The sequence below is a fragment of the Nelumbo lutea genome, chromosome 1 (genome assembly GCF_056320005.1).
Source record: "Nelumbo lutea isolate HS-2025 chromosome 1, American lotus-T2T, whole genome shotgun sequence".
In the NCBI taxonomy this organism is placed as follows: Eukaryota; Viridiplantae; Streptophyta; class Magnoliopsida; order Proteales; family Nelumbonaceae; genus Nelumbo; species Nelumbo lutea.
In genome coordinates, this window is record NC_142684.1 from 90,133,278 (window position 1) to 90,159,625 (window position 26,348).

Here is a 26,348-nt window from a genome sequence, read left to right on the forward strand (position 1 = left end):
CAGCCCATTCTCACTACACTCCCCCTCAAGCTGAGCATAGATGTCAATCATGCCCAACTTGCTTACTTATTGTTGAAGCTTTGCCTTTAGGACTCTCTTAGTTAGAAAATTTGTTAGCTACTCTTTTAATGCAATGAAAGGTAGACACACCTCTCCTGGAACCACTTTCTCCCGTATAAAATATCTGTCTACCTCAATGTGCTTAGTTCTATCATGCTGAATTGGGCTATGAGCAATGTTAATAACAGCTTGGTTATCACAATACAACATTGGTGGCTCGTCACATGAAACACCCATCTCATTAAGGAGCAATCTAAGCCATAACAACTCAGAAACACCATGGGCCATAGCTCTATACTCTGCCTCAACTGAAGATCTAGCAACCAATGATTGCTTTTTGCTTCTCCAAGAAATAATAATTCTGGCTACCATAGCACAATATCCTGATGTGCATCTCCTATCATCCACATTTCCTACCCAATCAGCATTTGTATATGTTTCTATCTTCATGTGTCCATATTTAGCAAATAATATACCCTTTTTGGGGGTTCCCTTGAGGTAGCATAACACCCTTTCTGCAGCAATCATATGTGTGTCCTTGGGAGTATGCATGAAGCTGATGACACTCACAGCATATGAAATGTCTAGACGAGTCATACATAGATAAAGAAGTTTCCCCGGTAATCTCTAAAACACTCCCCTATCAGCTAAAAGTTCTCCATCATCAGTTGAGAGTTTATGATTCACATCAATAGGGTAGAGGCAGGTTTAGCACCAAGTTTTCCAATCTCAGTAAGAAGGTCTAGCACATACTTCCGTTGAGAAATAAAGATACATTCCTCGGACCTAGCAACCTCAATGCCCAAAAAATACTTCAACTCCCCTAAATCATTAATTTCAAATTCAGAACTGAGAAACTTCTTAAGAGCACTACCTTCTTTTGTATCACTGCAGTAACCACAATATCATCTACATAAACTTTAAGAAATGTCACCAAAGTGCCTTTTCTCTTAACAAAGAGGGTATGATCTGATTGAGTTTGAGTGTACCGAACTAAACAAGAGCAGCCCTAAACCTATCAAACCAAGCACATGGAGATTGTTTTAGCCAGAAAGTGATTTCTTCAATCTACACACCTTACCCTGCATTTCTTTGCCATATATACTAGGAGGAAGAGACATATATACCTCTTCAATGAGATCACCATTCAGGAATGCATTCTTAACATCAAATTGATACAAAGCCAACCATAGCTCACTGTTAAGGATAAAAGAACTCTCACCGAAGTCATCTTAGTAGCTAGAAAAAGTCTCACTGTAATCTATCCCATATACTTGAGTATATCCCTTGGCAACAAGCTGAGCCTTATACCTCTCAATTAAACCATCTGCACGATACTTGATAGTGAAAACCCACTTGCACCCAACAGGTTCATTCCCAACTAGCAAGTTAACAATATCACAAGTATTGTTTTTATGAAGGGCTTCTATTTCAGTACTCATAGCAATCCTCCAATCTGGTGTGGATAAGGCTTCTGAAATAGACATTGGGATGGATTGAAAGGAAATGGAGGCTAGAAAGGCATAGTAGGATGGGGACAACAAGTTGTAGGAAAGGTGTTTGGAAATACAATGAGTTGTACATTTCCTCTTACCTTTTCTCAAAGCAATGGGTCGGTCAAGGTCTAGAAACAAGGGTGCTGGTGGAGGAAGTGATAGACATGTCCTTTCTTCAGGAATCGAGAGCACCTGAGACTCAACTAGAGGTGTGGAATCAACCTGTGTGTGCCTTAGCTTTTGCCGCTGGTACCACCTCTAAATATAGGATGAATGGAAACAGCTAGAGGACTAGCATGAGGAGGAGGAGGAGGAGCAGGAGTGGAAGACCTCACAGGAGAGGATCCCTCCACGAGAATGGGGGTAATTGTGGAGGGCTTGACACAAGACTCAACTGGAGTTGGCAAAGAAAGGGATGAAGAAAACAACTCGAGAGATCTCTCCCCCTCAGAAGGATGGCTATAAAAAGGAATTGACTCTGCAAAGGTGACATCCATGGATACAAACCGGGTGCCACTAATGGGATCAAAACAATAGTACCCTTTCTATATTGAGGTATAACCAAGGAAGATAAACTTCCAAGCCTTGGGCTCAAACATGTTTCTTTTGGAACTGGGAATGTGGACATAATAAGTGCAACCAAAGACCCTTAGAGGAATAGAGAAAATCTAAACATTAGGAAAGAGGATTCCAAAAGGAGATTTTAACCCCAAAACTTCAAAAGAACATGAATTGCAAAAAGAATGCTCCTTGCAACTTCCGCAATGTGTTTGTTTTTCCTCTCTGCTACTCCATTTTGTTGTGGAGTGTGGGCACAAGAACTCTGATGAATAACCCCAAACTTCTCACGAAGTCAAGATAGGAGGTAAGGTCCTTCTCAAAATATTCCTTAGCATTGTCTTACCAGAATATTTTGATGCGGGTATTAAACCGAGTGAGTATATGTTCAAGGAACTGTTGCACAAGTTTAGGCACTTCAGCCCGAGAGCGCATAAGGTAAATCCAAGTATATCGTGAAAATCATCAATAAACAGGACAAAATATTTATACCCACCAATACATGGTAATGGTAAGGCCCCCACACATCAAAGTGAACAATGAAGACTCAATAGACTAATTCCTTTAAATAACTCTAAAAACAATTGACTCAATGAAGAAAAGGAAAACTGACCCAAACAACTATGGCATAACATAATACGACTAGTGGAATCTGGAACAAATGTAGTTCTCTTAGGTTGTACTTGGCTCTACTCAGGCAAGTCTAATAGATAGATCCCATTCGCCTCATGGCCAATCCCAATCACCTTCTGAGATTCCATATCCTAAAAAACACAATATGAAGGAAAAAAGGTCACACTGCAATTCAGGGATTTAGTCAAATTACTAATTGTAAGCAAATTGGTATTAAGTTAGGCACATGAAGAACAGATGATAAGGTCAGGGCATTATAGGTCTTAATGTCTCCCTTTCCTGTGATAGGGGCTAGGAAGCCATCAGCAAGGGATATCTTATAGGTCTTAATGTCTCCCTTTCCTGATGTTGAACTGTATGCATTTCTCTTACAAAGCCACACTTGATACATATCCCCCCTCCCAACACACACACACACAAAGAAAGAAAGAAAGAAAGAAAAAAGAAAAACTTCAGCTACTTCCCAAAATACCAACCATACTCATCATCATCATCCAAGCTTTACCAGCTATATGGAGTCAGTTACATGAATCCTTTTTTGCCATTCCAATCTGTTTAAGGTCATATTCATTGTTAAATTGTGAGCACTTAAATTATTTCTTACTACTTCAACCCATGCCCTTTTTTATCTACCCCTAACCTCTTCAACTTGCAACAGATCACTTCTTTTTACTAGTGCTGTCAATGGTCTTCTCTGCACATGACACCCACCGTACTCCTCATCCCCCTTATTTCCCTGTCTAGTGCAGGAGTTTTTACACAAATGCTCAAAATTCTCTGACTGGTACTTATTTGACTATAGTAGTATCGAGAAAAGTTGCCAATCAAAAAACAAGTGTTAAGAAAAGGAAAGGTCTATATAACTAACTAGCTTACAATTAAACCATGCCCTAATCAAGCACATTTAAGTAATTTTTTTGGTTGGCTACACAATTAAGTAAATGTTTAGACACAAGAACTAATCGAATTTCTGGATTTCCCACTATAAAAATATTAAAAAAACTAAACTAAACTAAGTCCAGAATCATTATTGTTTGACTACAGACCCATGGATTTTGATAGTTTTACATAGATAACATTGTAGAAAAGAAATTCAATTGCAACAACATATGAAAGGCAAAACTTTCTCAAAAGTTGAAAATGATGGTTCAATCTTCAATATGTGAGTTCCGCTTATAAATTTGTCACCCTCTAAGTCATGCTAGTGATGGTAGATTTATAGCAAAATGGGTTCAAAGGATAGAGTCATCATGGATTTTAACACTGGGTTCAAAAGTCTTGACCAATGCAATATCATACCATATTATGCCACATTGTTAAATATCCTATGACACTAACGTGATGATGCCATGGAATGATTATAGTATAAGTGAAAAACAATAACCAATAACAGCATCTTATTTTATCAACATGGCACTGATACAACATTGCATGACATGAATGATATTAAAGCATGATAACCAATCATTACAGAAATTATTTCTGAACTCAGCTATTGAAAGATTGACCATCATCCATGGGAACAATTTCAATACATAAGATCTTTGGGTAGAACAACCAAATAGTACAATTACCTCAAAGGAAGTGTAAGATTAGAATTATGGCATAACTTTTCAAGCTCCCCCAGTGCCTCCCCAATGCGATTTCCGAGTAGCAATAACTGGTAAAAGAGACCAAGTACAGCTCCAATAATTAAAAATCAAACAAAACATTCAGACAGATTGCATAAATAAAGGATGAAAAACCCAACAATTTAAATGAGCTCTACATATGGAAATATTCAAGGTTACAAAGTTAAGACAGTGGTTAAAGTACATCTAACCAATCATCCCTTCTATGCCACTTACAAAACTAATTGTTGATCTCAGTTTACAATATTGTTAGTCAGAGAAGACTTTTGGCACGGAAAAGTTAGTTGATTCACATTAGGGTGGCACATTGGGTGAAATCTCTGGATTCATTCTTAGACTTCTCAGTGGATGAACTGTTGAGAAGCTGGAAAGAGATAGCAAGTTCTGCCCAGGTTAAAATGGACATAAGTCCCTCTTGGATACCTCCCCCATTGGGCTTCCTAAAACTGAATTTTGATGGCAGCAGCCTTGGGAACCCAGGTTTGTCAGATATTGGGGGAGTATTCAGGGATGAGGAAGGGATTGTTTCAGCTATCTACCCTGGCCCTAATGGAAAGGGTGACTCTCTAAGGGCTGAGGTCTTGGCGGCATTGGAGGGAGTTCAAAGAGCAAGGGAGTTGAACATTAGGAGACTGATAATTGAAGGGGACTCGGAGGTGGTAATAAGATGGCCAAAGGAAGACAAGACTGCTATGTGGAATTACAGCAAGGAAAGGATAAAAAAAATAAATAAATGGCTGGCAAAAGATAATGAGATAAAATTCAGTTGGGTGAAGAGATCTGCCAACTCATTTGCAGATGACTTAGCAAAGCAAGGGGTGATTAGGGATTCTTTGTTTTGGGCTCACTTCTAATCCTGTAATTTTGTTTGTTGGTTGCAAAGGAGTTAAGATAGCTTACCTCCCTATGCCTGTATGTATACTTCTTATTTAATCTTAATGAAATTCTTGGTTATTGATAAAAAAAATATCCCCATAGAATCCCATCTAATGATGTTCTTATGACAATGATCCAAGCTTCAAATTATGGTTTATTTCCTTTTGTTGATTATAATCAAATAAAAGAAACAAAGCAATGGAAAAACTACAAAGCAAGTGACCATCTTAATTATCTAAATAATAGACTGATGTAAAGCAAAAAGATCAAATAAATAACAAGAGTAGATATGCAAAGCAAAATACTGAGTTAAATAATGGCATTTTCGTTCTTTCTCTTGGGATTTATGCACTATGTATCTCATCAGAATACTGATGCAAGGCTATAAGCGCAGAGCAGTTTTTGGATCATTAGCAGCACCCAATATGTTCTAAATCTGACAATAGATAGGCCTCTCTCTAAGAGGGTCCACTAAGCTCCCTCCAGTGACATTACATAGTTTCATTTCTTTTCTCTTTATTGGGTTTTAACCATTTTTCTATGGTTTGTTGTGGGTCCATCTGAAGGTCATTATTAGAAAACCTCAATGGCAAAGATATAATGGTGTTTTAGGGCAGTATATATATGACTTTAGAGCTTGTGATAGTTTAGTGTTTCTTGGTGGGTTGCAGTGCACATCTTGGAAAGTTAGGGGAGGAAATAGTATTAGGTTTTGGGAAGAAGACTATGCGGGGTGGGAAAATTTTGAGAGTGAGTTGTGTCCAAGATTGTATACTTTGAGTGAGGTGGGGAGTGGTGATTTGGTGCCCTAAAAATTGAATCACTGTTAGATAGGGAGATTGAGGAATGTGTGTTGTTGTTGTCCAAGTTACAAGAGGTAGAGATCAGTCCAGAGAGGCCTGACACAAGATGGTGGAAGGAGTGCAAAAGTGGCAGATTTTCAGTGAAATCTTTTTATAATGCTTTGGCCCCTATCCCACCAAGAGTGCAAGTATTTGCTTGGTTGGAAGCTATGAATAGTATCCTCACTCAAAATCATCTAAAAAGTAAGGGATTTCAAATGGATAATAAATGTGTGCTGTGTGGATCAAGAGAGGAAGATGTGTTTCAGTTATTATTTCATTGCTATTTTACAAGATTCATTTGGGGTTTCTTCTTAAGGCTTGTCAACAAGGATGATTGGAATCCAAAGTCCCCTAGTGAAGTATTTGCAAAATGACCGGTTCTTAAAGTCAAGAAAACTAAAATATTTTTTGAGCTGTATTCCTTTTGAAGTAATTTGGGAGGTTTAGAAAGAAAGAAATAAAAGGATTTTTTTAAGGAAAAAATTATTTGCTGATCAAAAAAAGCGTATTGCTGTTCTTTTATTTATATGCATGCTGATTGATATGTAAAATTAAGGAACTAACCTATAATTTAGTTTTTTTCTTTGTAAGATCCAGTTTTTTTTATGAATAATAAAGCATTTCATTAAAATTAATTAAGATGGACTGACAACTGATACAATACAGAATTACCCCCAAGAGGTGCAAGTTGCTGACTCAAAAACAAAATAAATTACAATGTAGCCCAGAATAAGTTTTCCCTATTTACCCATTGATTGGCCAGTAAGGTCTGCCAGGCCATTAACCGACCTCCTCCCCATTGAACTCTAACTATTAAATTAGAAGTTAGCCACTTGAATCTTCTCATCGCCCCCCTGAAAGACCAAGTTACTGTCTCCAGTTATTTCACCCATCCAATTACCACTTTAGAGTATCCTTCAATGGCCAAATTCCTAAAGTTCAACTCTTTAGCAGTTTGAGCTCCCTATAAAACAGCTTCGACCTCTGCACTAACCACATCCGCCACTCAAATTGGACCAGAGAATAAAGCAACAATCTGGCCCTTTGTATTCCTAAATACACCTCCAATACTAGAGGGCCCAGGATTACTGAGGCTGCTCCATCAAAGTTTAGCTTTATGAAGCCTTCTTCCAGGGGTTTCTAGGCTAGAACAGGTTTTTCCTTAACCGAAGAAGATTTAGCAACTAATTCCCAGTTTCTCCATATTTCATCAATGGAGAAGAGTGAAAATAGATCCAAAGCTTTAGCACAATTAATAGCCCTAATTAGCGGGCAGCCCCAAAAAGTAGCCTCATCCCTTTCTTAATCATTGAAATTTCTGTTATTTCTTTCCTCCTGAACTGTCCAAACTAAAGCAGCCCTAACACGTCTCCATAATACTCTCCCTCTTCTCTTAGGCCACCTGAAAGGTGTAGGATCAAAAAGCCCCCTGATTTGCAAAGGCATCTTCCACCTGCACCCGAAAAGACCAAAGATTATTTTCCAAAGTTTCACAACAAAGGAGCAGGATATTAGAAGATGGTAATAGCTTTCTCTCCATTTGCTTTGACAGGAAACACCAACTTGAGGAGATACAAAGGTTGGGTCTTTTCTTTTGTAGATTATCCAGAGTGTTTAATTTCCCAAGAGAAACTTCCTAATTGATGTATGTGCATGCTACACATCATTTTTATTGCTTTATGCATGGTTCTGATGATGATTTTCAATGGTTTGTACCCTAATTGAGCAGAATTTCAGGAAACTAAGAGTTTGGGACAGTCTAGGGTGAAGAGTGCGTGAAGACATGTTGATATGGCTGAAAGGGAAGCACTTCAGCCCATCAAGAAGAAAGGCCCAGCCAAAACCCTATGGGAGAGCAGCCCAACAGCAGTTCGGCCCACCAAGGAGAGAGGCCCAACCGCAGCCCTAAGGGAAGCTCCAAAAGGCGGCTGACTTTAGAGAATTGAAAAAATGCTGAAAAGAAGAATATAAAAAGAAAAGAAAAAGAGGAAATTAGGAGAGAAGAAGTGCTGGAGAAGGAGAGAAGGCTGCTGAATGTGAATTGAAGAGGAGATCGAAGGTTGATGCAGAAATCCTAGGTTGTCTTCTTCTTTGATTCTGCGAAATCGGTAACCTAGATTCAATTAGGGTTTCATGGTTTTTCTTTGTTGAATCTTTCTTTTCTTCTTTCTATTATGCGAACCATGATGGATATTCATTCAGATTTGTAATTAATCTTTTAAGCAGATCTGATTGATTGTGATTCATTCTTAATATTTCTTGATTAGGGTTTTCGATTATAAGAATAATCTTGGCCGAATTGTTCTTGTTTCTTGGATTACTTGAATTGCTTGAGAAAAGGTTTAGGTAATCAGATCAACTAATCAAGAAAACGGATTGAATGCATCTTAGAGATAATATGCATAATTCGTTGGCATTCATTCAACTAGAATTAATTTCTGTCGAATTCCTTGTTCTTAATGCATCTATGTCGATTAAATTTCTAATAGAGATATAGGAATTGTTGCTCATAGATAGAGTGGGCTGTGCTCGAGAGAGGCTGCTCATACAATTAGGGTTTAGCCAACCTAAGACTGAATTCACTTTGTTTGGACAGCTTAATGATTTAATTGCTGAACCGGTTTTGCTAGTTTTTGCATGCAGTAATTCTTCTCATCATTAAAGGTGGTCTGATCCAAGAATGCTTAGGGTAGTTTGCTAATTAGGAGTTGGGTTTTTCTTTGCTTAATTTTTCGATTTATCAGATAACAAAAGGCTGATTCAGTACTAGTAGTTGTTGGATCAATCCCCGTGGAAACGATACTCTACTCTCATCATTATATTACTTGATCGTCTAGTGCACTTGCTAGTGTCTTCTAAGCGCATCACTAATAAAGGGCTCTAACCTTAAGGGGAAAGGGGTTAGACCAGATTTACTTACAAAATAAAGGATGAGGATTAGGGACAGAACACAACTGAGAGAAAAAAAAAAAAAGAGGCACAAGTAAAAAAGACCTAGAGAGTTAGGAGTTCAGATTCTAGCATCAGGTTTAGAGAAATCCAAACAAACAGTGTCAAGGGTTTTGAGTAACAAAGCAGCTTGATTAAGCTCAAGTCTCTCAGGCCTCTTTTGAACTCTACATTCCAACTAATACCCAAGGGCCGGGAGAAAGAAACAAACCTTTGAATAGGTTCATTTTTAAAAAGACCTAGAGAGTTGGGAGTCCAGATTCTAGCATTAGGTTTCGAGAAATCCAAACAAACAGTGTCAAGGGTTTTGAGTAACAAAGCAGCTTGATTAAGCACAAAGTCTCTCTGATCTCTTCTGAACTCCATATTCCAACTAAAACCAAAGGGCTAGGAGAAAGAAACAAACCTTTGAATAGGTTGGTTTTTAAAAAGGGAAAGGGAATACAAAAATGGATAAAGGTCCTTAAGGATGGAGTTACCAATTCAGGTGTCTTCCCAAAAAAAACCCTATGTGCACACATCATACCTGATGAGGCTGAGGAATTGGAGAAGGATACCATCAATAGCCTTCCACGGAGAGTTCAAAGTAGCCACCTAGACATTCCAGCACCCCAACCATTACAAGTACATCCATGAATACTTTTTTATCAATAACAAAGGATTTCATTAATTAAAAAAAAATAAGGGATAGAAAGGGAGGAGATACCCTCACTTATCTCTCCCAAACAAGAAAAACAAAGCAGAAAAATAAGAGTTGAGCCCAAAACAAGTTATCCCTATTCACCCCTCGCTTTGCTAACCCATCAGCAAAGGAGTTTGCACATCTCTTAACCCAAATTACATTAACTTCCATCGCTTTTGTCAGCCACTTGAATTTTTTTCTTTTCATTGTTGTGCATCCACGTCCATGAATACTTCTTACAACTTTATGCCAAAGCTTCTCTCTCCCTCTCTAAAGACCATCTCCATAGCCATTTACCCAATAAAGCTATAATCAGTGTTTCAAAAGGCATGGGAGGCGTATGCCTAGAGGCGCACCTCCAGGCAAGGCGCTCCCAAAATGCCCTGAGGTGTATGCCAGAGGCACTGACACCTCTGAGGCATATGCCTCAGGTGCAAGAGGTGTACGCCTCATGCTCTTTTTTCATGAGGCGTGCTAGAGGTGTACGCCTCATGCACACCTCATATACAAAGACTAAAAAAAGAAAAAAGAAAAAAAAGGAAAGAAAATGAAAAGAAAAGAAAGGGAAGGGAAACAAAAAGAAACAAAGAGAAGAAAAAGAAAAGAGAAAAGCAAAGGGAAGAAAAGATAAGAGGAAAGAAAGTGGTCTGCCCCCGGCCCCCTCGGCTGGTGCATCTTTATTCTTCTAATAGTGCTATGCATCTTTGTTCTTAATATAAAAATTTTTATATTAAAAATAAAGAAAAAATGAGATCTCTGCTTCCTCTTCTTCTTCTTCTTGACCCCCCTCCTCTTAAGGAGGCGTGAGCCTCCTTGTGTTCGGGAGGCTTACACCTCTTACGTTCTGAACTACGCCTCACGCCTCTAGGTAGTGGAATGCCTCGCCGCCTCCGCATTTTAAAACATTAGCTATAATCTTCTTCCCCATATTGCCAATCCCCAAACCCCCTTGCTCCTTACTTTTGCATATTATATCCCACCTCATCAGGTGATCTTTTCTTCCTTCTCCAGGCTCCCATAAGAACTCCCTCATGATCTTCTCTACTTTCAGCACCTCCCTTTGTGGCATCTTAAAGACTAAAAGGAAGAAAACTAGAAGGTTTGCTAACGTAGACTTAATCAAAGTAATACAGACCCTAGGGACACGTAATTCCTCTTCTAAGCTGATAATTTCTTGGCACATGTTTCAATAATTGGGGTTCAAAAAAACTTCCCTCCTAATTCCTATGGGTTGGCTCCTAAAGGTGTACCTAGATGTTTCAACAGCCAATTAGTGGTAGGGCAACCTAAGGCCTTACAACCCCAACCATCTCCTCCTCCCCTAGGCTCAATCCCACTACACAACTCTTTTCAAAATCGATCTTCAGTTTAGAGACAAATTCGAAAAATTTTAGCACTTGCTTCAAATTACTTGCCTTCTGAGGATCAGCACTCACAAAAAATAATTGTATCATCAGCAAACTGCAAACGTGTAACAATTGTGCTCTCCCCCAACCCTCCAACCTTTAAAATGTCCCAAGCTATCAGCTGTAGAGATAAGACTACTGAACACCTCAGCTTTAAAAAGCCTAACCTTTGTGATTTATCAAAAAAAGTCCAACTTTTGTAAGATTGGTTGCCTAGGCAACTAGGCAATCCAGTGTTTCCTAGAATCCACTAAGAACCTTAACAACCATATTCCGTGCACGACAAACTTCTGAGGATCATCAGCACTCTCACAAAAAATAATTGTATCATCAGCAAACTGCAAATGTGTAACAACTGTGCTCTCTCCCCCAACCCTCCAACCTTTGAAAAGTCCCAAGCTATCAGCTGTAGAGATAAGACGACTGAACACATCAGCTTTAAAAAGCCCAACCTTTGTGATTTATCAAAAAAAAATCCAACCTTTATAAGATCTGGTTGCCTAGGCAACTAGGCAATCCAGTGTTTCCTAGAATCCACTAAGCACCTTAACAACCATATTTCTGGCACAACAAACTTTACATCTAATCATTGCACAAATGAGGTAGATTCAGGCCAAAATATAACAGTAGCATGGAGATGTATGCATGTTTATGTCTCAGCTCATGCCAGCCCAGTTTGAATATTTACAACTTCCTTTTGATGTTAGATGTTTGATTTTCATTGCAAAACTGAGATCACCCATCAAATCTCCATTATTTTAATTCTACAATTTTTTTCTTTGATAATTATTTTAATTTTATAGTTTTCTCCCATCCATGATTTTGCACCAATTAAATGTCACAACTCCAGTTGATAGTCACTTTGCACAAAGAGTTAACATTGCTTCAAGGTTAATGGGTCCTCCAAATATATGAAAAGAGAGTAGCTTAACTTACTTCCTGGACTATAATAGATTGAAATAAAAAGAATTGGGCCAATAAATATAACAATAAATCAACTTTTTCCCACCCAATAAAGTTATATATCACTCTCCCTAAGTTCTGAGTTAAGTTCATAAAATACCTCATTTATGTTTTTCACAATATACAAAAGACTATAACAGTACAGTTTGCCTTTGCAATCTATATCAAAATATACAAATAATTTAAGAAAGATAAAAGCATCTTGTATTTGGAATTTTGGAGGCTCCATCAAAACCAAACCCAACTTGCAAGATTCACATTTTCCTAGTAACAGGTAAAGATTTCAAATAAAAATGGACGTCAAAATTACCTGTATCAAAGGAAGTAAAGCTGCCATTACTGGAGGAGTTGAACATAATGCATGCTTTAAGTGCTCCATAGCATTATTGTAATTGTCATTAAGCATTCCCATATACAAATGAATTGATTCATCCAAATTATTCTTCCATGTTGGAAGCCTTAGAGGTAATATACATGCATCCAACCCTTTTACAGCAAAAGATGAAAAACTGTGTCAACATCGACCAAGGATGCCAAGACTTTAGCATATAATCCAATATTCCAAATGTTAACATTCATTGTGGTGGCTCCCTTTCTGGCATATGGTAATATATATTACACTGTTTATAGAAATCAATCTTAGTCTCCATTGCATTACCCTTCAAAAAAAAACAGACTTTTTGCTTCTTTTTGTACCTTTTTCGTCCTTCCAACATATCTCATAAATTTCCCTAGTTACTAGTAAAAAAATTGTGTACATATGTAAAATAATCATACTTTTTGGGTGATGCACCAAAAATGGATTTTTTTATAAGTCAACAAAAATGGTTATTTCAACTGCAACATTTGAACACAAAAAGCCAAACCAGCTTGTAAAAGGAATATGCTATTGCATAAAGGACCCATTTGGGAGGGCTTCAGCTTCAATTGAACTGCTTTCACTCAGCCGCATTGAAGAAGCTACCAAAACAAGCTTCACCAGAAAGCCAATTTTTTGGCCAAATGAAAGCATATTAAGATTTCCAGGTTTTTCACCGAACATAACTTCTACGCTATTCGTGTGGGCCCACCTTGCAAAGCCAGAAGCCACTGCATGAAAGCCTTCCCAAACAAGCATTAAATATAAAATCCCAAACTCACCTTGTACAGAAAAAATGGATGCATATATCAAGTTGTCACCATGATCGATAAAAGGTGCTTCATTTCCACTAGCTTCAGCAGACTCCTGCATGTAGAAACCCCATGGCTGAATATTCTGATAGAGTTTCTCTTTTTGCCGGTAACCATTCCCATTTACAGGAACCTCTTTATCATTTCTAATAGAGGTTTCTGAATTACGTTGAAAAGGAGAATCCATTTCATGATTATCAATTCCTTTATGACCATCTGTGTTTTCAAGCAGGCTGATGGACCTCCCCACAGACATCTCGGATGGCGTAGGTGGCTCAGGAATGTCAGAGGTTTTCAGCTTCACATCTTCTGGGATAGAAGAATACCAAAGTTCATAAAAGATCAACCCAATCATCAAATTTAAAATTGGGTCACTACCATATTCATTTTCCTGCATGAGGCTGTAAAGAAAGCAACGTGAATAATCATGATGATAACAACTCTAAAAACACTTCTAAATTATCTTTCCATGCATTTTGCAAACAAAATTAATAGCACTTCAAGAACAAGAATAGAACAAATAAACTACAGAATACAATAACAGAAAAAAAAAAAAGACAATATGCCTTTTTCCTTGTGTTTCTTTGTAACTAAGGCCCAAGGGAAACTGCTGTACAAAAAATTAAGTACAAAACTAATACTGAGCAAATATACAAGGACATAGTGGCAAACAACTCTAGTTCCCTAGAAAAGTTAGGCAAAGAATCTCTTTTTCTTGTTCCTTTATAACTATTTCATGGCTGAAGAAAAGGAAAGGGAATAGCTGTACAATGTTGAAACTGATGATAAGAAAAATATACAAGGTATTGTGTGGCATTCACCTTTAGTTTCCTAAGGGAGAAAAGTGACTAAATGCCATTAGGTCTCAAAGATGTCTCTGGTTCTTTCTTGCAGAGATGCAATATATAGCAAAACGTGTCATCCTCCAAAGGAGTCTTCTACCAACAAAAGCCTTAACTGACGATTCCAAAAGGAAGACAAAACGGTTCCAAAAGTACACAATAAAAGTTCCAAAAAGAGAAAAAAATGCACCTAAACCTGTCTTTAAGAAGCATGCTGAAGGAGGTTATACACCACTTCCGGTCATTTTTGCACAAGAGATACATGTTGGTATCATTCTAGCTATGCCAATAAGTTTATAAATAATAAGAATTTCATTTCTCATTGTTGTCCAAATAACAAAATACTCCTTTTGAGACTTCACTGCTCCAATAAGTTTATAGAAGAATGCAAATAAATCTTCTATTCAGTTTGGCACTATGGTCTCAGTTGATTCATTTTCATTCATATCATGAGGAGAAAATTACTGCTGTTGGATCCAGGCCATTGTGCTACCTGCACCAACTTGTCAAGATGAGCAACAGAACTGGGAACTGCTGTAAAATTGAAGTTGATGCTACAATTGTAATCATATAAAATAAAATGCATTTCAGAGTCTCAGATTAACAAAGGGAGGAGAGCAAAATTTTGAATGAGGTACATGATATAGCATTGTCCATGAAGGTAACCTAGGTTAACAATCTATTTCCTTTATCTGTTGCATTGAAGTGTGCTTAGCTGGAACACCTGGAAATCAATCTAAAACAACCCAACTTCAATACAGAAAGCCAAAAAATAAATATGATCACAACTGTGCCATTGTTTGGATAATCCAAATATTTAAGATATCCTATGGAAGCAAATATAGAAAACCATGCAGTATAAATATTTCATTTCATTTTAAATTTAGGAAAAGTGGAATAAAAGTGTCAACAAATTTCATACCACATCATAGCTTGATGTGCTTCTTCAGTGTTCCCTTTTGTAAGACATAAAAGGACAAATTCCAATTGATTCACGCATCTATCCTGCCCAACATTTAAATGTATATGAGTATATTGTTATGCAACATGGTTCATACTCTGCATGAATATTTAAGCAACTAAGCTATGTCTGTGTATATAAATCCACCAGTATCAAGAAATTTAGTGTTGCATTGTACATCCCAGGCCTAGATAAGCAGTTGAATTGGCACTAGGGGTTGGATAATAATATGGATCTTGGCCTAAAACCTACAAGTTGATATAAATATAAGCAGGCAGCTAGGTCTCCAAAAAGCACAAAAATCCACCATCTAGTCAAATAACACAAAGTCAGGGAATAGTGCTTGTGACTGACTGTTTAATCCACAATTGTTAATATACACAAATAGAAACAGTTTGGCCAGAGCCAGATATGTTGCACAACTCCCATTTGTTACATGTAAAGTGCAAGGGACACAAGAGTTGTTCTTATGAAAGTTTCTAGAAATGGAAAAGGAAAATTGAAACTGTTAAAAAGAGTACATGAAAGAATAAGCTAGAAGTCATAGATCCAATGATGAAACAGATAACCATGCCACATTATACCTTTGCTGGCAAATTCTTCATTGACCCATTCTTTCTAATCCAAATATCATAGATATGCTTGATCTTTGATAGTTTGATATGATACCCGGACATCTGATTAAGAAGCTCCATTGCAACCTAGCAGCAATTTGCAAGTATTATGATATCAAAGATGCGCAAATATTGCAACATTAAATCAATATGATTAGTCACAAAATATCCCAACATCTTAACCATTTTGATCAGTGACAAATCATCATCTAATTTAAAAAGTTCAACATGAAATCCATTAGTTACAAATGTTTATATACATTACATGGAAACAAAATAGGCACCGATGCTAGATATGTTAACAAGACCAAATTATCCAACTCTTTACCCTTTTTGATCAGTGACAATTCATCACCTTACTAATTCAACAAAGTACTAAGGAATATATTATCAATTTATCACGTCAAAATTTTTTTGTAATAAAATAAAAATTTATTAAAAGGAAGAAAGAAAATACAGGGGAAAGTGACCAGAAGTCACGAGAGAGAGAGAGGGAGAGAGAGAGAGAGAGAGAGGAGGAGAAACAGAACAGAACTTCAAGACTCAAATACAAATATTCCAAGCCAGCCTAGCCTCAGAAAGATCAGCAGAAACCAGAACCCACATAATCACCACAAGACAAAAGCCCCTCAACAGAAAAGGACCTCAAAAACAACCTAAAGACAACTCAAAACTCAAAGCCAACAAGGACAAGTACAATTCAAAAACCCCACAAACACACATCTAAACTCGAAATAGACCAAAGCCAAAACCAACTCACAAGTTACAACCTTTGATCCGCTAAAAGACTAATATCTTCTTACAGTCTTCTTCATCTTCAGCAACTTTTTCTTCTTCTATTAAAGGTCTTGTTCAATAAGATCTCTTCCTTAAGTAAACCTTAGAACCAGAATCGGCTAGCAAAGTCCCATTACCATGTCAAATATTATTCTGCAAAAAAACACCCTATAGAAAAAAGTATAGTATATAATAACTGAAACAAAAATACAAAAACTGCCAAAATTACAAGTAAATTTTGGGCCAGGATTATGTACACCTGGCTTTCATCTAAACCCACCTAGTGTTACCAGCATACTTCAAACTAATGGGTATAGCTGTGCCAGCACTTAGCACTTGGCAGCTGACATGACACTTCTTGTAACAAGTTTATGATGATGTTTCAAGCTGAAGTCAGAAAAATATTAGATGAGGTATGGCAAAAGGCACATCCAATAAGTGTCAACCCTTGTATGTTTTTGATTGATAAAGGAAAAGGTTTCATTGATTATAGTAGAAAGAATGCAAATGTACAAAATTTGTTTCAGCTATTGGCTAATTTTACTACCTAAAGAAATTTTTCAATACATTGTTTACAAATGAAGCAAAATATTACTCCCTTGTTGCCTCTTCTTTAGCCAGTGAGTCAGCTAAAGCATTAGCTGGTCTTCTAACCGATGCATAGGTTAATGGGTGATCATTAAGTCTTTTTCAGTTGCCTTTTCCCTTTTATGATCCAAATTTTCTCTTTAACCTGTTAATTATGTTAAACTCTTAAATTATTTGTGCAGTGCAATATTAACCAAGATTGTACCTTTCATGATTTATATAACTAAAATATTACATACACCTAGAGCCACATGAATGCTTAGCACCCATATCACATGTCTAGCAACAGACCTGCCATGTTCAGATAGAGGATGTTAAAACGTATTTAGCCCCATTATATAGCTCCTCGTAAGAGATCAAGTAAGAGAATTATAATTGAATGATCCTAATATATCAAGCACTATTAGGCTATTTTTGGCATAGCATTCATTTAAACAGAACCTTTTATCTTTTAGCTATGAAGGCATTTGGACAAGCCAGTGTTTTAAAACGCATTGGGACCAAGTGTGGTTTTAAAAAAGATGTACAGTGTGGTTCAAGACCTCAGTGTCAATCACATGTTCAGATCATCAGTATGGCACAAGCCAGATGCTTTAATCAAGGACTACTATGAGAAGAGGACAGGTCAAGTAATCTGGTCCCCAGGACTTAGAAGAAGTATCCAAGATTGGAAAGCTGAGAAGCTGCTAGCACTCATGGGTGAGAAAAACCAGGTAAGATTGCATGTACAAACCCAGGATAGAAGGTGGTTATTTTCTGATAACTCTGGATTGTTCTCTGTCACATCTTTCTACAAGGTCTTGTCTGCACAACATAAAGAAAGCCCCTGAAAATGGATAAGGAGAGTCGGTGTCCCATCCAAAGTTTGCTTCTTCTTATGGACAGCAATTCTGAATAGAATTCTAACAATTGATCATCTACTGTCAAAAGGATTGGTACTGGAGAACAACTGCTGCTTATGAGAAAGGAAGAATATGTACATCATTTGCTGATTCTTTGGAATACAGCATAAGGTCCCATGTTCTCAAGCTATTTAGGATTAGGGATCATTGGTTTGTCCCTAAGGATCTTACAACCCGCTTCTCTACCTGGACATTAAAAGAATTGACCAAAAAGGGGGAGAATCCTATAGAAGCCGACACCAGCAGCCATTTGTTGGCCAATTTGTCCAGAACATAACGAAAGGATATTCTGGGATAAGGATTTTGTATTATGAAAATTCTGTAAATAATACTTTTTAGTATACATTGTGATGAACTAGCACTGTAAACATCTCATGGCTGAGGGACCCTCTCCTTCCTTTAAATACAAATTTATACTTACCTTGAGAGAGAGAGAAAGAGAGGTGTTGGAGATGTATGACTGATGCACAGCAAAGACATACAAACACTTTATGCAGGAGGTACATGTCTCATATGCTTTTGCCTTTAGAATAGTCTTTATAATAATAAATCAAAGGGAGGAACCATTTTAACGTGTTTCCCATTATATATTAAAATAGATTATGAAAACCCCCAAATTTGTTAATTATAATATTATAACAAAAATTCGATAAATAGAAGTGGCGGCTTTGATTTATTTTAATGCATTACAATCATTTAAATATTAAATGGCACAATTGTTTATGATAATATTATGCAATTTATGTGGATTATTGATTCTGAAATCTTAATTTGCAACTCTGTAAGCTATATATTGAATTATTGATGACTGACGATCCTTACATAATAACATATGAAGATACCACATGAGATGATACTTCAATTCCATACTTAAATGTGATGGTTTTGTTATTAAAGGTTAAAAAGAAAAATAACTTCTCATAAAATTTCCTAGTTTCATGGGATATTACTATTTTTTTTATCAATAACAACAGATTTCATTAAATAGGAATAAACTTACAAAAAAGAGGAGCTAAAGTATCTTTACTCTCCAGAAATTGGGTAGGCACCCAAACTGCAAATAACAAACAACTACAACCGAGCCCAGAACCCAGAAACCATCCATCAGCAAAGGAGTTTGCATTTCTCTTTACCCAAGTACACTTAACTTCCATATTCTTGATCAGCCATTTGAATTTTCTCATTTCATTATTGGAGCTCCAAAGCTTAGAATTGTCTTCTTTTAGCCAATTCACTACAACCATAGAATCTCCCTCTATAATCGGCTTCTTGACATTTATGTCTTTAGCCTTTTGTACCCCTTCCAAAGCTGCTAACACCTCAGCCCTCAAAGAGTCTCCCACTCCAATTGGGCTGGGGAACATAGCTATTACATTACCATTCTCATCTCTTAATACCCCCCCAATACCCGAGGGCCCTGGATTCCCCATGCTATTACCATCAAAATTTAGTTTGATTAAACCAGGAGATGGAGGGTTTCACATAGGATTCAAGGTCTTCTTAATCGAGATTGAACTTGCAATTTCTTTCCATTTTCTTAACATATCATTTGTTGAAAAACCTGTGAACTCATCCATTGTTTTCAACCAGTGTATTACCCTTATATGGATCACTTCTAGCACATTTTCCATCTCCCTCTCAATTTCTGATGAAATTCTTGAATTCCTTTCTTTTTTTTTTGGGGGGGGGGGGGGGGGGATCAATAACAGAAACTTTATTAATTAAGAGAAATCCTTGAATTCCTTTCTTCCCATATTGTCCAACAAACAGCAACTCTCACACATCTCCACATGATCCTTGATCTTTTTATTGGGCAGTTAACAGAGGGAGAGGTAAACAAGCTTTGCACATTCGTTGGGGAGATCCACCTGCACCCAAACAAAGAAGCAAACCATTCCCAAATATTTTTTGCCAAAACACAGGATATTAGTAAGTGGTAACCAGACTCACCAGCAACTCTACAAAGAACACACCAGTATGGAGATAAACAACTATTGGGTCTTTTTTCTTTGAAGTAAATCACCGGTGTTAACTCTTTCCAGAAAAGCTTCCCAACAGAAACTCCCAACCCTCGGAGGTATAGGTTGACACCACTTCCTTGACAAGGAATGACAAGCCAATAGGACTTTCCGGTTGTACTAGGGCTTTAAAGGAGGCACAAGTAAAGGACCCAAAAGGAGACAAAGTCCAAATCCTACTATCTATTTTTGTCGGCTCCAAAAAAAACCCATCAAGAATGGACAAGAGAGTTGAGGTACTATCCAATTTTGTGTTCCTGAGCGCTCTTCTCAAACCCAAGTTCCACCCAAACCCTGAATTTGAATTTGAGGGAACAAGGAATGTGGCAATTGGTTCATTTTTAAAGGTGGAGATTGCAAAAAGGGTCAGAAATTAGTCTTTCAAAGGATGATCCCCAACCCAAACATGTTCCCAAAACTTAATGAGGTTACCCGAGTGCAAGTCATACCTGATCCAAGGAGAAAATAGAGGCAGAAAAGCTTGGATTGATTTCCAAGGCGATCTCTTGTAGTCATAGCCAAAATCCCAGAGTCCCATCCATTCTCTGCAAGCCCGTGAATACTGCAAATTATCTTAGCCCATAGTTTTTCCTTTTCCAATGAAAATCTCCACAGCCATTTCCCTAGTAAAGCCAAGTTCCTCTTCCTTATATTCCCAATGCCTAGATCTCCATCCTACTTACTCCTACACACCACCTCCCACCTAACCCTATGATCCTTTTTCTCTTCCCCTGGCTCCCACAGGAAATCTCTCGTTAGGTTTTCCAACTTGTTAGCCACCCCTACAGGCACCTTAAAGACTGAAAGGGTAATAAATGGGCAAGTTAGCTAAAGTAGACCTAATTAGGGTGATTCTTCCTCCAAGAGATAGATAATTTTCTTCCAAGATGCAAGTCTCTTTTCAAACCTCTCCACAATTGAAGTCCAAAAACTTCCTTTTTGAGGATTATCTCTCCTAGGGGAAGACCAAGGTAAATTAGAGGTCAATTCGAGACTTCACATTCCAAAATGTTTGCACATGCAAGGATCTCGCTTTCCTCCATATTCACACCTACAATACAACTTTTATCAAAGTTTACTTTCAGATTTATCATTTGCTCAAAAAGTTTTATTATAAGTTTTAGATTCCTAATCCAATTCATGTTCCCTCCCTCACATAAAAGAATTGTATCATCTGCAAACTGCAAATGTGTGAGTGGTATGTTCTCCCTGCCTACTCTCCACCCTTTGATTAGACTCCTAGAGTCTGCACTAGAGATCAGTCTCCCTAAGACTTCAGCAACCATGGTGAACAAGAAAGGAGAAAGGGGGTCTCCTTGTATTATTCCCCTCAATGTTGGAAAGAAGTCCACCATCGTTCCGTTCACCAAACTAGAGTAGTGGCAAGTCCTAATACACCCTATAACCCACCTGCACCATCTATCTCCAAACCCAAAATTGATCATCATCTCCAACAGAAAGGACTAGTCTACCAAATCATAAGTTTTTTCCAAATCTAACTTACAAACCACACCCTTTTTCCTTGATTTCTTGAAGTCCTCCACACTCTCATTTGCTATAAGTATTTTATCAGTTATCTGCCTTCCTCTCACAAAAGCTCCTTGGTTATTTGATACAATGATATTGAGCACCTGTCTAATTCTAAGGGACAAAACCTTTGCAATGATCTTATACAGACTATTTACTAGACTGATTGGTCTATAGTCCCTTGGATGTGTTGCTTCTCTTCTTGGGAACGAAAGCAATAAAGGTGGAATTCAACCCCGGATTAATCACTTCACTCCTCTTCTGTGAAACTCATCAAAGACCAGCATTAACTCCTCTTTCAAAATCTCCCAACAATCTTGATAAAATGCCATCGTAAAGCCATCTGGACCTAGTGCCTTTGATCTACCCATAGAGAATACTGCCTCCTTAATTTCCTCCACCTCAAAATTTCTCTCCAACCACTCCCTATCTCTTACACTTAGGTTTGGTCATTCCATCCCCTCGCTCCACACCCTATTACCTAAAGGTTTTCTATAGATAGATTTGAAATGGTTTGCAAAGGCCCTAGCAATCTCACCATGATTAGATAAAACGGTCCCCTCAACTTCCAAGCTTGAGATAAAATTTTTCCTTCTTCTCCCACTTGCCACAGCATGAAAAAATTTAGTATTCCTATCCCCTTCCTTCAACCATTTACACCTTTACTTTTGTTTCCAACTAATTTCCTCCTTGAGCAAATCATCCTCCAATTGTTTTCGCAGTTTCCACCTTTGTTCTTTGTCCTCTTGTGTAATACAACCCCTCCCCTCCTTCACATCTAAATCTTCCAGTTGTGCAAGCATGGTTTGCTTCCTTTCTTCTAACCTCCCAAATTCTAACAAATTCCATTCCTTAATTTTACCCTTCAAGAATCGTAACTTCTTATGGAACCTCATCCCATACCATTCTACTATAGGATGACTCTATAGCCACCAGTCCTTGACTTTATTAATAAAACCTGGGTGGTAGAGCCACATATTTTTTAATTTGAACAGGGCAAGCCTTGTATTTCCCAATTCTTCCTCACCAATCACAATAGGCCAATGGTCATGGGATATTACTATATCTTTTATGTATTTTAACCTATTTTTAATCATTAATTAATTCTAGCTTACACCTCACGCCTTAGGGATGGTGGAAAGCCTCACATTATACTTGTTTCTTTTAAATCATTGGGTCAACAAACATGGCAACAAGATGCCTATAAGGGTTAAGCACCCATTGAGATGAAAAATAACTCATGAGTGCTTTTATATAGAAAAAGTGTCACTGACTTTTTTTTATTGGAAACGGTAACTTCATTAAAGTAACTTTTCAAATTTAAGTATAGCTGTCAACCCCTAAGTAGGTGTCGAGCCCCCAGTAATCTTTCTTACAAAACTGCCCAGAACATACTCTCCCTCATAGTCCCTTGTTTAGCTAACGTGTCCGCCAAACCATTAGCTGATCTCCTTGTCCATTTGAAGCATGCACCGACCTCCCTTGTTATATTGTGGATTTCCCTTATGGGCTATCTTTAAATCCAGGCTCCCAACTTACCAGATTGCAGCCACTCAATCAACAATTTAGAGTCTCCCTCAATCTCAATTTGGTGTAACCCCAACTGTTTTGCATATCTTATACCTTGAAGCAAGGTCATCACCTCCACTCTCAATGAGTCCCCCACTCCTATTGGTCCTGAAAACAAAGCCACACTCTACCATTTTCATCTCTGAATACTCCTATACCTGAAGGACCCGGGTTACCTCTTGAACTCCCATCAAAGTTTAATTTCACTCTTTGTTGTGTTGATGGGGACCACAATTCCTGCACAATAGGTTTCATGGAAGTTGTAGAAGCCACCACTTCCCAATTCCTGTAAATGTCTTCAGCTGAGATGTCTTTAAACAAATCCAAGGTTTTCAACCAATGAATAGTCATAATAATTATCCTTTCTACAATTGCCTCCTTGGATTTGTCCACGCTTTTAAAGATTCTATTATTCCTTTCTTCCCAAACTGACCATAAGATAGCCGCTCTTATGGCTCTCCACATTAACTATGTGCATGTAGTATAATTCTCAGAATCTGACATGAGACAAGATTACAATCTGCCCAACTCAACAGGCTTGAAAAATAGAATCTTGTGACTCAATAGGCATCTTCACTTTTTAAGTTTTACATTGATATACTTTTATTTTTAAAATGATAATAAAATAATTGTTCGAAAAGAGATTGTAAGCAGGGGAGGTAAGGCAATGTAAGGGATCTACCTGAAAGACAGTAGACGGCTTTGAAAAGAGAAGGAAGAAAGGAGGAAGCTGCAGAAGAGATTTAATGGAAGTTGTGAGGGAGCTGAGAGCACAGTTTGGCAGAGCTTAGGCAAGCAATGATTATGTATGCATAGGGAAACCTTTGGGCCTCCTCTACTTATAGAGGAGGTCACTTAGCAAAACAGGAAACCACATGAGAAGGATGGAAACTTTCCCCAAAGTGGGAAAGATTGTTTATCAAATAGATCTGAGATAGAGAGGGCACAAGTAGGGTTTTGCCACGTGTCATTATGGGGATCATGGAGTTTGGGCTCCCGTCTTTTCTCTTCAAGGTCTGCATGTGAGCACAAGATCAGCTACAGCCCTACATCTAGAAGCCTCTCATGACTTAGTTGTTTTGTTGGGGTGCTTATATGCTGAATTGTCATTGCAAACTTATTGTATGTATGTTTTCTTTTGATAAATGAACTTATTGTAAGTATGTTGTTCTACTGCGCTGTAGCGCTTAGGCAGTATGTCATCGTAGCACAGTGAACTGTTGAGACAATGCATTGGATCACAGAATAATGTCAATATTCTAGAGGTAGTACTCTTATCGCGGATGTAGCTATTTATCGTGGTTCAGAAACTGTGTGGAACTGTGTTGCGGGGATTTTGGTGCTATGATATAGTTGTATTTGGGTGCTGTTCAGTGCAATTTTCTTATTGTGCAAATGAGGAGTTTGGGTTTATGTGCAATGTGTGTGTTGTGGTCACTTGCTTTAGCATTTGCAGTGCAATCTCCAAAGAGTCTAAATCCATGTACTTACAGAGATCATACTAAATGGTAGAAAAATAAATCAATGCAAACAACATTAAGCAATTAAAATATTTAATGACTGATACAGTAAAATATAAATTATGTTAACAATTCATGCCCAACAGCCCAAATTTTAGCTTAAGAGTTTGAGGGTTTAGGCATACAAGAAATATGCAACAAGAACCGAAAGGCAGGATATCAAAGACAAGGAGTAGCATGTAAAAAGGAACTAATCCTGCCCACCAACCATGCCACCAGGCCCACCACCCTATACAACAGCTGCTACTCAAAGGACATCAAAACCAAACCTAACCGTACAGAACAAACCACCCCATATACAGAACCCTAAAGCACATAGTAACAGGGAAAATCCCCTTTTGTATCTCTCAGTTTTTTTTTTTTTGTTTTGAAGATAAAAATTAAACTTTATTAGAGAAAAGGAAAAGAAGATTACAGCAGGGTGATAAGGAATCACCTAGCAAGAACAGACCCAAAATACAACAGACCCACCATAACAAAAGCCCCTAAAAAAACAGAGAATTAACCCTGCAGATATACCAAAGCACCTTAAGAAACAAACCATATCCAATTACAAATATCACAACAAGAATCACAGAGGTCCCTACCACAAACCCCCAAAACAAGCAAGAGACTGAAACCCAGGACCTCCAAATCCTGCCAGAAAACACATATGAAAAAAGCATCCTGAAACACAAACAATCAAACTGATGAAATGCTCAACTCAAACTTTATCCATTTCCTCCTCATGTCCACTGTCTAATATAGAAATCTCTTGTCTCATCTGGGTAACTTTCTTTATCTTTCTCCCTTTCTTTTTTAATCCTGCTCCATATACTCCCATCTTCAGTCTTGCAAAAACATTTGAAACTTGTCTCTTTTGATTGGTTTTCTGTCTTCTAAATCTTCTTACTGCATTGGGGCATTTCTTCCCCCTTGTAGATCCCTCCCTTTGAGCATTAAATCTTTTTTTTTGATAAATGTTTGAGCATTGATTCTTTCTAACTCAAATATGGCATTCTTCTCAAACAATTGATCTGCACTCAGGTCTTCTCTACCCTTCCCTCCTCTACATCTCCAACTATCTTTAAACTTCCAAATTCTTTAGTTATCCCTGAACCAGAATCAGCCGCCCCCTTATTCTTATCTTTCGTCTGGGCTCTAGTATTTTCCACCCCCCTAAAAGCTTTCTTTGCAAAATCCTCTCCCCCAAAGAAGAATAAACCCAACAATTTACTGACCCTTATCCCTGTGTTCAGCACCCTTTCCATATCCACAGATTTCTCAACTTCGTGAGTCTCATCTATGACTACTTCTTCCTCTGTACCTGTTGCTCCATCCTCTTTACCTAATCCTGCATTCTCTTGCAAAGGCCTGGTTCTGTATTTTTGTTCCCTTATGTAGACTCTTTACAGAGACATTTTCTTTTCCTCATCCTCTTTATCAATAGTCTCTACTTCTTCCCTAGAAACATGGAGGTCACCATTTTCCATGTCAAACCCTGTTTGAACTTCATCCCTCTCTCCCCCTTGACCGTGTTCATTCTCCCCCAAACTGTTCTCCCTTCCACCCTCTTTTTTTTTTCAAAATCCGGCTCTTCCAATATCTTTAAGTCATCTTCTCCCACAATGTCATCTTCTTTTGAGAAAATCTCTCCCGGACGCACTCCATGACCTTGGATCCTGATCTTCCAACGCAGCATTTCCTTTATGGGCACCTCCCTTGCATTCGACTCAATCTTATCAGAGGAAGCCAAAATTCATAAGCCTAAAAAATTGGAGC

At 37.8% G+C, this 26,348-nt stretch overlaps 1 protein-coding gene across 2 annotated transcripts in view; it reads right to left on the reverse strand.

The window, feature by feature from the left end:
- LOC148876055 (TAF RNA polymerase I subunit A) overlaps positions 1-26,348 on the reverse strand; it is a 47,025-nt gene that overhangs the window by 15,073 nt on the left and 5,604 nt on the right. The window contains exons 1-6 of one of the 2 annotated variants that reach the window (XM_088965986.1): positions 16,447-16,577; positions 15,657-15,773; positions 15,034-15,116; positions 13,240-13,670; positions 12,410-12,585; positions 4,322-4,407 (exon numbers count right to left, since the gene is read on the reverse strand). In XM_088965986.1, coding sequence (XP_088822112.1) covers positions 4,322-4,407; positions 12,410-12,585; positions 13,240-13,670; positions 15,034-15,116; positions 15,657-15,767 — 887 coding nt within the window. In that variant the 5' untranslated portion in view covers positions 15,768-15,773; positions 16,447-16,577. Of the gene's footprint in view, positions 1-4,321; positions 4,408-12,409; positions 12,586-13,239; positions 13,671-15,033; positions 15,117-15,656; positions 15,774-16,446; positions 16,578-26,348 lie in introns of those variants that run through there. The other variant, XM_088965985.1, reaches the window with a different exon arrangement.